The following is a 14,553-nucleotide window of genomic DNA, read 5'->3' as shown; positions in this document are numbered from 1 at the left end:
TTTTTCAGGCTGTATGCAAAAATAAATAGATACTTATGGGAACATTTTGGCTGATTTAACTTTTTATACATAGGTTAAAGGATAGTAAATGTCAGTGCCAACATGTCAGCGGATTTGCCCTGAGCCGTGCTGATAAATGTGCAAATATTGTGATTTCATTTGTCTGTTCACATTCTGCAAAAAATAGCGACTTTCATTTCAAAGAGTCAGTTATTAAACCAGGACCTACCAATTTGAAAGTGCTGCACATTGCCTGTAAAGGGGCAGATTTATCAAAGGTTGAAGTGAATTTTTGTATTCAAAAATTAGAATTTCAAGCTATTTTTTGTGTACTTCGACTAGGGAATAGTCCAAATTCGCTTTGAAAATTCGAATATCGTACTGTCTCTTTAAAAATTCAATTTCAACACATTCGCCATCTAAAACCTGGCGACTTGCTGTTTTAGCCTATGGGGTGGATTCAGTCAATTGGTGGACTTTGAAAAAACAAAGGGTTTTTTTGGGGAAAAACTTTGTTTGAAATTCAATCGAATGTGATATTACTTTGATTCGTACAATTCAAATTCGGACGAATATGGACTTATTTAATTGAAAAAGGACCTATTCGGCCAAAAAAAAAGTCTACTTAATTTCGGTTGGTCTTTTTGAATTGAATTTTGAAGTTTTTCAACTTTTCAAAGTTTTTAAATCTGCCCCTAAGTGTCCTACGTGAAATGGAAACCTAGAATCTATAGGGCAGTGGCTCTAGCCACAAGCAGAAACATATAAATAACAAAATAATTCTATGCAGAAGGCAAAAACCATCTTATTTTTCCACTAAATTTATATAACTTACATCTCATGTAATATATAGTGAATAAAGTACCCCCTCTTGTAAAATATAAGGATATTATAAGTTACCAAGGAGTTTCATGACCATATAAAAGTACGAGGCCGAAGGCCGAGTGTTTTTATACAGGTCAGGAAACTCCGAGGTAACTTCTAATATCCTCATATTTTGCAACTGGGGGTACTTTATTTATTATAATACACAAATTTCAGTGAGTCATGTGACAGAAATGACATCAGAACTCACCGTTTATAACTGATGACATCAGAACTCACTGTTTATAAGGATATCATTTACAAGATATTCATGGCCACTAAAAACCTAGATAGTAGATATGCAAAAAATAAAGTCTCAGGATTAATGAATGTAAATGATTTGACTTGATTCCGTCCATCTTTACTGTTAAAATCTTGTTTTTTTTGTGCGTTTTTCATTCTTCAGATCTTTTTATAATGATTTCATTTAGTTAGAGGTTATTAATGAACATCCATCAGTAACAAAAAACCAATGCTTTAATGTACAGGATACCTTCTGTTGTTTGTAAAAAATAAATATTACTTGAAAATGCACAAGAAAACCCTTTTTGAACTCTAGGGGGCAGATTTATTAAGGGTCGAATTGAAAATTGAAATTCTCAAATTTTTTAATGGTCAAAACTGTGAAATTCAACCAAACTTGATTTGAGTCTTTTAAAAAATGTTGTATTCAATTTTCGTGATTTATCATACTTTATTAATCTGGCCCTTTTCGAATTTGACTATTCGCCGCCTAAAACCTGCCGGGTTACTGTATAAGTCAAGGTCCAGGATATCAGTTTGGTGATGTTTGTAGCCTTCCTGGCATTCAAGTTTTTTTTCACAGAAAAAACTCGAATTGAGTTTTTTATAATTCAGATTCTATTTAATTCGAGTTTTTGGATCAGTGAAATCCGTCTGAGTTCTCTAACAATTCGATTTTATATTTAAATAAATTTCCCCCAATTGAATTTCAAATTCACTCATGTGAATTCCAGATTCAACCTTTGATAAATGGGTCTGTAAATGTGGTCTAGGCAACTTTCCTTTGTCTGTTTATTAATGAAATTCAAATCCCAGCAACCCTGGTACTGCTCAGCTGACAGTATGCCAGGCCATGTACATTTTATATTACAGGTATGGGATCTGTTATCTGGAAACCCGATATCCAGAAAGCTCTCAATGCTGAAAGGCCATCTCCCGTTGTCTCAATTTTAATCAAATAATTCAGATTTTAAAAATGGATTCCTTTTTCTGTGTAATAATAAAACAGTCGCTTGTACTTGATCCCAACTAAGATATAATTAATCCTTATTGGAGGCAAAACCAGCCTATTGGGTTTATTTCATGTTTATATGATTTTTAATTAGATTTAAGATGGGGAGATCCAAATTATGAAAAAAAAACCAATTCCCGAGCCTTCTGGATAACAAGCCCCATAGTTGTATTTGGATAGTGAAGTGTCTTATGTATGACCTGCCTTCTTTATATATAATTATTACAACGACATATCCAATGTGAAAGAAATAGAAAAAGCTGTAAGAACTAAGAAGCAGATTTAGGTAATAGTCTTACAGGAGAACTAATGCCCAAAACAGGATTATGTTAGAGATGCTGCCTGTACCTTATGTTCTTCCCTTGCCAATCCAGCTAAGATCTACAGCCTCTCCCCCTCTTATGATTAGAGTCTGTAATATTGTAGTACAAGTATGGGATTCCTTATCCAGATACCCATTATCAACAAAGCTCTGATTTACATCTCCCATTGAGTCCATTTTAAGCAAATAAATACATTCTATTTTTTTTAATCTTTTTTCTTTGTACAGGTATGGGATCCATTGTCCAGAAACCCGTTATCCAGAAAGCTCCGAAAGACCATCTCCCATAGACTCCATTTTTATAAATGAATCCCAATTTTCTAAAAATGATTTCCTTTTTCTGTGTAATAATAAAACAGTCGTTGTACTTGATCCCAACTAAGATATAATTAATCCTTATTGGAGGCAAAACCAGACTATTGGCTTTATTTCATGTTTATATGATTTTCTAGTAGACTTGAGGTAGGAAGATCCAAATTACAGAAAGATCCTTTATCTGGAAAACCCCAGGTCTCGAGCATTCTGGATAACAGGTCCCATACATGCAATAATAAAACAGTAACTAGTTCTTGATGGTAACTAAGCTGCATGAATCCTTATTGGTGGCAAAACAATCCTACTGGTGTATTTAATGTCAAATGATTTTTAGCAGGCTTAAGGTATGTTGCTCTAAATTATGGAAAAATCCCTTATCCATGTGTCATTGTGGATAATAGATCATATACCCATACCTTACATAGCAATACCAAGGTTTACCTGATGCTTTTCTTGGTTTTCTTTAGGGATGCACCGAATCCACTATTTTGGATTCGGCAGAACCACTGAATACTTCGCGAAAGATTCGGCCGAACCAAATCCTAATTTGCATATGCAAATTAGGGGTGGGAAGGGGAAGATTTTTTTACTTCCTTGTTTTGTGACAAAAAGTCACACAATTTCCCTCTCCGCCCCTAATTTGCATATGCAATTTTGGATTCAGATTTGGTTCAGCCGGGCAGAAGGATTTGGCCGAATCTGAATCCTGCTGAAAAAGACCGAATCCCGAACCGAATCCTGGATTCAGTGCATCCCTAGTTTTTTTACAACATGAGCTTCCCAGCAATTCTACTTCCAGTAAAGGATTCTTCCAACCCTGCAGCAACTGCAAGTGATGCTTAAAAGATAAGGAACCCCACTAGCCTGAACTGGAACATCAGGGAAGGAAAGATGGCAGTGTGGTATTAGTTTGTTTCTGCCAGGCTGGTGCATTTGTTTCTTAAAGGAGAAGGTAAGGCTAAAAGTAAGTAAGCTTTATCAGAAAGGTCTATATAAATACACCAGTAACCCCTCAAAGTAATGCTGCTCTGAGTCCTCTGTCAAAAGAAACACCACATTTCTTTCCTTCTATTGTGTACTCATGGGCTTCTGTATCAGACTTCCTGTTTTCAGCTTAAACCTCCAGGGCTAGGACTTGAGCATGCTCAGTTTGCTCCTCTCTCCTTCTATTGTGTACTCATGGGCTTCTGTATCAGACTTCCTGTTTTCAGCTTAAACCTCCAGGGCTAGGGCTTGAGCATGCTCAGTTTGTTCCTCTCCCCCTCCTTGATGTAATCTGAGCCTAGAGCTATGAGTGAGCAGGGAGAGACTCAGGCAGGAAGTGATGTCACACCAGGCTAATATGGCAGCTGCTATCATAAACAAGCAGAGAGCTGAGCTATTTACTCAGGTATGGTAAGGCATTCTGTAGAATAAATATAGTGTTATAGCTTGCATTATTGTGGCTAATCTATTAGTAATAAACTGCTTCAGTAGTTTTACTTCTCCTTTAAAAGACATATAAAGCCTACATTTTCCTATAAGTTGGACATATCTTCCCCACCCAAGCCACATCATTTGTACTGCATATACCCTCTCCATTTACCAGCACCATCACATTTTTCTAAAACAAATTTCAGCTTTCACCCGGCGCCCATTTTCCCTCTGACACATCATCAGAAACATTGATAAAATGTTCTGCTGGGATTGATCACTGTAATGGTTAAGCTGAGCTCAGGAGAGGTGGTAAGGAGAAATAAAATAGGTTCATACAGCTAGAGTTTTTATGGGAACCAACAATGCTATCTCTTCATTGGCTGTTAGACTGGAGGGTGTGTTTAGCTATCTGAGCAGAGTAGAACTGAGCATGCTCACAACACTCTAAGGAAATCCCTGAGGGAGGATGCCGAGTGGGTTAGAGGAGGAGAAGAATTTCTAAGTGATTAAGGGGATGCTGCAGCCTTACTGTTAACCTTTTAACAATCAGGGTGGTAGTTATCTAAAGATTTCAAAGAGGCTGCTCACTGATTACATTTTTGTGTGGGGGGGGTTTACAAGTCCTTTAAGAGAAGCATTGGCTCATTAATTTGTGATTAGCACCCGCCTTGTCCTTTAAAGTTGAAACCATACAAAAAAATAGATAAAGTGTTGCCATACCCACGTTGTACCCGCTTTCAATGTATGAATGTATCACAGAATATTAGATTTGATTTTTTTTTTGCCTGTATTAATATGACTTGTCTGACCTAATACATACAGTACATAATACATAGGTAAACTCTTTAACCATCACTTGGTGATGCCAGAGAGCTGCAAATATAAATCTATTGTACTGATGTTTCTCTCCCCTCCATACAAACATCACTGCTGAGGGAACCTCATAGAACATAGAAACAGCAATTCCCATTGAGTCCAACGTAAACATGTGACTGTCCTGCAGCTCCTGCACCTCATAGCTCCTCCCATATATTACTTCTGTTAGTCCCATTGACATTCCAAGAGCCGTATGTAAGGTCAAGTCTTGTTGCCTTGCAAGTAGGGTTGTATTATTCCTGACTCTTCTGCACATGGAAGAGTATTGACGTTGGCAGCTTCCTAATCACCTCTAACCCAAAACACAAGTAATTCAGAAACAATAGATGAAAAAAATCCAAAGAAATAGGAAACAATTGCAAATAGTTCTATAGTGTGAAGGGTTGCCACTTGCCTGGGTTATTGAAAGGCTGCCCGGGTCAAAACAGCCTGCCCAATGTTCCAAATTAGGAAAACCGGGCACGATTTCCTATAATTGACTGGGCGACCGGCCAATCGGCGATCACCACATCATATCCCCGCCCCTGATGTCACAGCCTGCCTCTCCAGATCACTGCCCCGCCCCTGCGGGGACGAAAAGGGGGCAAACCCTAATTGTGTGACAGAATAAGGCTTCTCAAAATCCAAGTTAGAACTTGAACATTTTGGGGCAGATTTATCAAAGGTCGAGGTGAATTTTGTGTACTCGGACTAGGGAACAGTCCAAATTCGATTCGAATTTGAAGAAAATTCGAATATCGAAATTTATCATGTACCGTCGACTTCAACCATTCGCCATCTAAAACCTGCCGAATTGCTGTTTTAGCCTATGGGGGACCTCCTAGAACCTTTTTGGAGTCAATTGGTGGACTTTGAGGGAAAACCTTCAAATTCAAATGCGCTATTCCTTCGATTTGTATGATTCGAATTCGGCCGAATATGGACCTATTCGATCGAAAACTGACCTATCTGACCAAAAAAAAACTTTGACTTAATTTCGGTTGGTCTTTTTGAATTCGAATTTCAACTTTTTTTCAATTTGAAATGTGCCCCTTGATAAATATGCCCCTTTGAGTATGTCTTCTAATCATTTTAGATATTTGTAAATAACGTGATCATTGAGGCTCGTTTCTAAACACCGGCCAGTAACCCGTCGTGACTATTCAATGATTGGCTTTTTATTTGTCAGCCGGCTGGAGGCAGAACAATGAAAGCAAACGTTTTATTGGGTTAGGAGCCCATAACCTCACTTAAACCAATAAAGAACTAAAATCTGCTTTATAGAAATATCTACGACCACATGAACTGCACTTTCACTTCTCCATTCTTTGTTTTTCTTCTCCTATTGATCAGAGACGTCCTTCTCAACCCTTATTTCTTTCATTTTCTAATCTTCTCATTTCCCGAATTCTTATTTTCTCAGGTGGCTCTACTACATTAAAATAAGTAGCCCATATACTGATACCTGCTAGAGTGCGTGCCATTTAATAGCCACATTGTGCTCGGGAGTGCAACTACAGCAACCAACTGCAAGAAACTGTCAGCAAATCACCCTCAGCAACGACACAGTACGTTTAGTCTGATAAATGAACAAAAGCTTTGATGTGAGTGTGATGTGAGTGTGATGTTAGTGTGGTGTGAGTGTGATGTTAGAGTAGTGTAGTGTGATGTTAGAGTAGTGTGATGTTAGTGTGGTGTGAGTGTGATTTTATTGTGATGTGAGTGTGATGTTAGTGTAGTGTGAGTGTGCTGTGATGTGAGTGTGATGTTAGTGTGGTGTGATGTGAGTGTGATGTTAGTGTGATGTGAGTGTGGTGTGAGTGTGATGTGAGTGTGATGTTAGTGTGATGTTAATGTGAAGATAGTGTGGTGTGAGTGTGATGATAGTGTGGTGTGAGTGTGATGTTAGTGTGGTGTGAGTGTGATTTTATTGTGATGTGAGTGTGATGTTAGTGTGGTGTGAGTGTGGTGTGATGTGAGTGTGATGTTAGTGTGATGTGAGTGTGGTGTGAGTTTGATGTGAGTGTGGTGTGAGTGTGATTTTATTGTGATGTGAGTGGGATGTTAGTGTGGTGTGAGTGTGGTGTGATGTGAGTGTGATGTTAGTGTGGTGTGAGTGTGATTTTATTGTGATGTGAGTGATGTTAGTGTGGTGTGAGTGTGGTGTGATGTGAGTGTGATGTTAGTGTGGTGTGAGTGTGATTTTATTGTGATGTGAGTGTGATGTTAGTGTGGTGTGAGTGTGGTGTGAGTGTGATTTTATTGTGATGTGAGTGGGATGTTAGTGTGGTGTGAGTGTGATGTGAGTGTGATGTTAGTGTGGTGTGATGTTAATGTGAAGATAGTGTGGTGTGAGTGTGATGATAGTGTGGTGTGAGTGTGATGTGAGTGTGGTGTGAGTGTGATGTGAGTGTGATGTTACTGTGAGTGTGAGTGTGTGTGCTGCAGTCAGAGAAAATGACACAATGTTTGTGCTTTCTCATTGGTATTTTTCTAATCGAGTTCCTGTGGTTTATACATAAAGGAGGTGTAAAAGGAAGTACTTGGCTTAAAGCTGCACATTTTCTCACACATCACAAGTCTCTTTTTGGGGTGAGTATAATAGATCTATAGATGTGTCTCCTCATTTTATCTTCTGCGTGTTTCACTAATTCATTTAATCCTTAATTATGGTTTAAAATAGTTTATTTGATTTTTCACGATAAACCATAAAGACAATATGACAAGAAGTAGAAATGCAGGAAAATGAGTTATGGAATGAACAGTAGATAGTCAGCTGTAGGGACGAGCCCATAAAGTTGCCACAGGCTGTGCACCGACCATTGTGCTGCCATTCTCCATGTGTTAAAGGGCAAATTCAATCACTGGGATTTAGTGTCTGATCGTTGTTATTGATTCTAATCAGCAGTAGCAGCAGCTTTATACTTTGCTTTATATCATCTGTTTATGTATAAAGACCGGGGGGCGACAGATGAATACGAGGGAAGGGACATTGTGATTGAGCCAAATTCACATGAACTTGAGAAAAACTGTAACAAGGGGCTTGTTGTAAATGTCATTTTCTATTTCCATGTACTATATAAGACTCTGTCCCTGCATATATATATATATATACTGTATATTAGAGGTCTCTTACGTTTATGGGACTGTGTACAGTATGCAGTAATCTTGTGCAGTTTTAAAGGAGAACTAAACCCTCTTGCTAATAAAAATCCCCACCCTCCATAGTCCCCCCTCCCTGCTCCCCCCCACAAAGGTAAATGCCCCTAAACTGCTAATTACCCCTCATTGCAGAGTCAGTGCACGGGGGCATCTCCAGCACTTCGGGAATCTTCATTAATCAAGTGGCGCATCAGCACATGTGCAGTTGTAGGAACAGTCCAGTCCTGAACAACATGCGCCAAAAGCTGCGGGAATTGACGAATGAATCCGAAGATTCCCAAAAGTGCTGCAAGATGGCGCCAGTGAGCTCCGTTGTGCTTAACATCTTACGGGCATTTACTTGTGTGAAGACCTGTGTGGGGGGGAGCATGGAGGGGGTTTTATTAGCAAGAGGGTTTAGTTCTCCTTTAAGAAACAGAACGCTGCTCTCTTTTTTATGTCATAGTCAGTCGTGTTGTGCTGACACTTTAAAGCTTTCTTTTTTTTTTCTTTCTTTCTTTTTTTAAGTTTAATTGTTTTTATTAAGTTTTCCAAACAAGTAGGAATTTAACAAAAACACAAAGTTGTACAATGAGACATCTCCAAACTGGTTATGGAGCCTCGAGATATAGAGCAGGAATAAAATAACGTTCATAGATTATTTTAGCTTATTTGGGATCAAGTAAAAGGCACTGTTTTATTATTACAGCAAAACAAGTGATCAATTTAAAAAATTGTAATTATTTGATTACAATGGAATCTATGGGAGGTGGCCTTCCTGTAATTCTGAGCTTCCTGGATAACAGATCCCATACCGAGGAGAACTAAACCCTAAAAACAAATATGACTGGAAATACCATATTTTATATACTGAATTTATTAACCCAGCCAAAAGGGTCGGTACTCTGTAGTAGTAATAATCCAGGCAATTTGCTCTATGGTGTGACGTTATACTAATTAGGCAATAATCCAAAATTCCATAGAAATTCTTGTCTCATAAAGTGAAGTAGGTCAAAAAAATCACATCCCAAACAGAGCCCCCAGTCCACAGCCATATAATTTGGTAAAGACAAACAAAAGCAAAAGTTGGGAGAGACTTACTTTGACTTGAAAAAGAGGAGTCCAAATGGTGTATGAAAATTCTATGAAATTCTTTATTTAGGACATAATTAAGCCTGACACGTTTCATGCCAAGGACGAGCACTTACTCATAGGCTGTGATCCAGGACTTCAAACTTGTCACAGGGGGTCACCATCTTGGAAAGTGTCTGTGACACTCACATGCTCTGTGGGCTCTGATTGGCTGTTGAGAAGCTAAGCTTAGGGCTCGTCACTAATTATCCAGCAGCAGAAAATGAGCTTCCCTGGCTGTAATATAAGCTGATGCTACAGGTTTGCTGATTATTACATTCTGATGCTAATTGCACTGGTTTCTGTGCTGCCATGTAGTAATTATGTGTATTAATGACTAATCAGCCTTATATTGTGACATTTCTATTCTATGTGTACTGTATATTGTGAGTGGCTCCCTAAGCTCAGTAAGTGACAGCAGCACAGAGCATGTGAATCAGTGAATCAGCAGAAAAGAAGATGGGGAGCTACAGGGGAAATTTTTCTAAAATTTCAGTGAACCAGATTTTAATGCAGAGCATGGCCTGAACGTTATTCCTAATTGTACTTTTCAGACAGTTGATAGAATTGGAGAACACCCTTTGTTGAACGCCTCTTTATAGGTCCCTGGTGAGGCCTCATCTGGAGTATGGGGGCAGTTTTGGACTCCAGTCCTTAAGAGGGATATAAATGAGCTGGAGAGAGTGCAGAGACTAAGTGCAACTAAACTGGTTAGAGGGAGGGAAGAGTTAAATTATGAGGGGAGACTGACAAGGTTGGGGTTGTTTTCTCTGGGGGAAAAAAGGCGCTTGTGAGGGGACATGATTAGACTTTACAAGTACATTAGAGGACATTATAGACAAATAGCAGGGGACCTTTTTACCCATAAAGAGAATCACGTACCAGAGGCCTCCCCTTCAGACTAGAGGAAAAGAAGTTTCATTTAAAGGAACAGAGTAGGGGGTTCATCACAGTCAGGACAGTGAGGTTGAGGAATGCACTGCCGGGTGATGATTCAGTTAATGACTATAAGAGGGACTTGGAGGATTTCTTGGACAGACATAATACAAAGGCTATTGTGATACTAAACTCTATAGTTAGTATAGATATGGGTATATATCATTTATGTGACAGTAGGGAGGGGTGTGTGTATGGGGCTGGGTTTTCATTTGGAGGGGTTGAACTTGATGCACTTTGTCTTTTTTCAACCCAATTTAACTATGTAACTATGTAACTATGTAACAGTAACCCAAGCCCAGGGAACACATGGAACCTTGATATTCCACCATTTATTCCTGTCATTGCCTCTACTCAGCTCCACCAGGTCTCCATATTGTCCAGCAGGGCAGGTTCAGGTGCTGCATCTGAAAAACAAAATATTGGCTAAAGATAAACACAAAAGGTATCAGGGGAAGTTTCTAAAAAAACCTTCAGGGAGCCAGGGACAGGCAGCTGTGAGAGGTGATACTAAACATGTTGAACGACGTTACAGAAGACAAGGTGCAAGACATTGTTTAATGGTTGGACAAAGAGGACAGAAGTCAAGTCAGAAGTTAAAGGGGAGGGAATGGAAGAGTTCCAAAGTGCAGGAGTAATTCCATAATGGTAAAACAGTAGAGCACAACACAGGATCATTGTCATAGCAGTAAATTGTACCCAGCACAGAGTTCATGTAGGAAAGTGCATAATAACAGCTGGAGCACAACATGTGCACATAATAATCCTGAGGCTCATAAGCAGTGAGAAGAGACACATGATAGACATCACACAAAACACAGAAGGTCTAAAGCCAAGCTATGGCATTGAGCAGCTGCAATAAACACCCTTGTGCCGGCGCTCAGTCTGACCCACAATCTGACCAGCTGCTATAAACCAATATTAATACACAACAAGAAGAAGAAAAATTGCCAGTTCATAGTTTACCTTTAAAAATAATTATTACAAAAAATAAGGAGCTGCTCAATTCCAAACAGCGGGTTAGACTGAGCGCTGGCAATTTCTTTCTGTGTTTCAGGTACAAATTGTAGCCAAATATTGCCTATAGCTGCCATTCTTAGATGTATGTTAATTAGCTGGGACCTATAAACTCCCTGCTTTGTCACTGTAGCGTCTGAGTTGAGGGAACTATGGTCTTATTACTTGATTTTAAATGCGTTACAAACGTATAATGTTCACAGACAATGTAGGACTCACGTACGATGAGGGACTTTGACTTGGCACATGAGCTTACATATTCTGGCTAAAGTGTGGTACCAACACCTTATTTTTTGTAATAATTATTTTTAATGGCAAACCATGCGCTGGTAATTTTTTCTTCTTTTTATGATAAATAGGGATGGGCGAATTTTTTCGCCTTGTTTCGCTGAAAAAATGACGCCCATAGACTTGCATGGCGTCGTGCGCCAAAATAAAAAATTTCATTGCGCGACAAAATTATTTTAACGCCCATAGACTTTAATGGGCGTCGGCGACATTTCGCCGGCGGTGAATTTTTGGCGAAGCGAAATGGGTAAAATTCACCCATCCCTAATGATAAAACCACAGTTTTATTTTAAGACCAGCGGAGGGACATGCCAATGGTGACATTCGGTGTAATGTCTCTTTTCTCCATCATGTAGGCCCTCGTCTTCCTCTTCACCACATGCACAGCAAAGATGACCGACTCGCACATGTTTGAAATCACTGGAAACATTTCAGCCAATAGCACTTTGCCACAAGCTCTGAGCAATAACACACTGGAGATGCTGCAAAGCAAAATGCTGCAAACGGCTTTACCAGTCCTCTACTTGGTGATCTTTTGTGTGAGCGTTCCATTCAATTCCTTGTCTTTGGTCATGCTCTGGGGAAACCAACCTTGGACACCAACAGTTGTATTTCTGCTCAATTTGGCCATCACAGATTTGATTTATGGAATTACACTCCCCTTCCAGGTCATTTATCATCTTCGAGGAAATGACTGGCCATTTGGAGATGCTTTTTGCTCCGTAGCAACCATTTTGTTCTATGGAAACATGAACTGTTCAATAGCGACGATGGCGAGTATTAGCGTGGAACGCTTCGTTGGAATTGTACTTCCCTTGCGCTTTAAGAAGTGCATTACAGTCAGGAGGGCTCTACTAACCTGTTTATTGCTCTGGGCACTTGTTCTACTGGTGGATTTACCACTTATGCTTTCCAAATTGACATTTCACGTAGAAGAGCTACACATAGTCACTTGCTTTGATGTCTTACCAAAAAAAATGGTTTTCAGGTATTTTTCTTTTTATATTGCGTTCCGCCTTATATTGTTTTTCTTTTTTCCGTTAGTTATTATGGGAATATGTTACCTGTCAATAATTGTGACTCTTCTCCGGTCTGACACAATCCATACAGAGACAAAGAGACAAACAATTCATATTATTCTGGTGTTGTTCACTGTGTTCTTGGTCTGCTATTTGCCAAGTAACCTGCTGCTAATCATTCACTATGATTTCTATTCCAAGGGCAAGCCGCTCTACATAGAATATAAGCTTTCCCTTGCCTTGAGCAGTCTTAATTGTTGCTTGGACCCACTGGTATATTTCTTTGGTTCCAAACAGTTTCGACAAAAGGTACAGCACAAAGCAGGGTGCTGCACATCTGCCAATAATGTGCATGAAAATACAATGTCCTACAACCACCCTCTGTCTTCTTCTTAAATGCATTTTGTGTTATTCGGTTGCCTGGAAAACATCTCAATAAAAACTCATCTTCAAAAAACCTGGACATTCTAGTCCAGGTATGGAAATCAGTCCTAAAGAAGCCAAATACAGGCACGGAAGTCCAGGTAGAGCCTACGGAAACCTGTTGTCCAGAAAGCACCGAATTACAAGAATGCCGTCTCCCATAGACTCCATTTTAATCAAATAATCTAATTTTTTAACATGATTCCTTTTTGTGTGTAATAATAAAACAGTCGCTTGTACTTGATCCCAACTGAGGTATAATTAATCCTCATGGAAGCAAAACAATCCTGCTGGTTTCAATTAATGTTTATAGGATGTTTTAGTTGACTTAAGGCATGGAGATCCAAATTATGGAAAGACCCCTTATCAAAAAAAGTCCTGAGCACTCTGGATAACAGGTCGCATACCTGTGAAACTTGATGATGATGTTCCACCTAGGTATTAACCTCATTTATAGAGAACCTTCTACAACAAAATATAAATGAAAGTATTGCAAAAAATTAAATATAGGTACAGTATCTGTTATCCGGAAACCCGTTATCCAGAAAGCACCCAATTACAGAAAGGCTGTCTCCCATAGACGCCATTATAATCAAATAATCAAATTTTCTCAAAAAATGTTTTCCTTTTTGTGTGTAATAATAAAACAGTAACTTGTACTTGATTCCAACTAAGATATAATTAATCCGTATTGGAGGCAAAACCAGCCTATTGGCTTTATTTAATATTTACATGACTTTTCTAGTAGACCTAAAGTATGATGGTCCAAATTACAGAAAGATACGTTATCCAAAAAAACCCCAGGTACCGAGCATTCTGGATAACAGGTCTCATACCTGTATTATTATTAAAAAGCCGTCTGGTTCCAACATCACAATAATGTATAGTAATAACTCCTTGCACTAATGATTATAAAATCATGATGATGTATTGATGATTGTTCATGGTAGTGGGGATGTACCGAATCACGGATTTGATTCAGGATTCAGCCAAATCCGAAGCTTTTTTTTAGCAGTATTTGGTGACATCCTTGCCCTGCGCAAGCGTCAGTTTCTGCGCGCTCCTGTATGCCATTTCTGGAGAGTTTGAATTTTAGTTCTGTATTTGGCCAGATCCGTTGAGTAGGATTTGATGTTCAAGGCAAATATCAGAGGGTTCGGTACATCCCTACCTGCTAGATGATCAACCTAAAGAACTAGAAGTTTTGGTTTTTTTTGTAGTTTTTTATTTTTCAGAATTCTGAAAATTCAGCACCATATTTTTGATATACAGGTATTTTTTTTTATTAATAAACAATGCAATAAAAAGTACTAACGTCTCAAACACTAAGACCCGTCCCATTGTTTCTATTGTAAGTTTAAGATGTATCATTTGAAATATTTTCTAAATATTGAAATCCTTTGTGAGCATGCCCTCGGAATTCTCAGTATGTTCCACTCAATATTGTCATTCCTGAAGCAAAACGAATATGTCATTGTTTCATTTCTCACAAGCTACAATACCATGTATTTTTTTTTATATAACTGCAGTTAGGTCTGTCGCCTCTACGAGATTATTATGATATTGAGAGA

At 38.8% G+C, this 14,553-nt stretch overlaps 1 protein-coding gene across 2 annotated transcripts; it reads left to right on the top strand.

Moving 5' to 3' along the window:
- Positions 1-6,056: 6,056 nt before the first annotated feature.
- LOC108709070 (P2Y purinoceptor 8-like) lies at positions 6,057-13,526 on the top strand. 2 transcript variants are annotated; one of them, XM_041583310.1, is made up of 3 exons: positions 6,057-6,595; positions 7,552-7,619; positions 11,897-13,526. In XM_041583310.1, exon 3 carries the CDS (start codon positions 11,933-11,935, stop codon positions 12,953-12,955), a length of 1,023 nt encoding a protein of 340 aa, XP_041439244.1. In that variant the 5' UTR covers positions 6,057-6,595; positions 7,552-7,619; positions 11,897-11,932; the 3' UTR covers positions 12,956-13,526. The 2 variants fall into 2 exon arrangements, with proteins under 2 accessions (XP_041439244.1, XP_018104189.2); XM_018248700.2 differs by lacking the exon at positions 6,057-6,595 and having other exon boundaries at positions 7,421-7,619.
- The last annotated feature ends 1,027 nt before the right edge of the window (positions 13,527-14,553 follow it).

Source organism: Xenopus laevis, chromosome 2S (genome assembly GCF_017654675.1).
Source record: "Xenopus laevis strain J_2021 chromosome 2S, Xenopus_laevis_v10.1, whole genome shotgun sequence".
NCBI classification, from domain to species: Eukaryota; Metazoa; Chordata; class Amphibia; order Anura; family Pipidae; genus Xenopus; species Xenopus laevis.
This window is presented reverse-complemented; position numbering and strand designations above follow the sequence as displayed.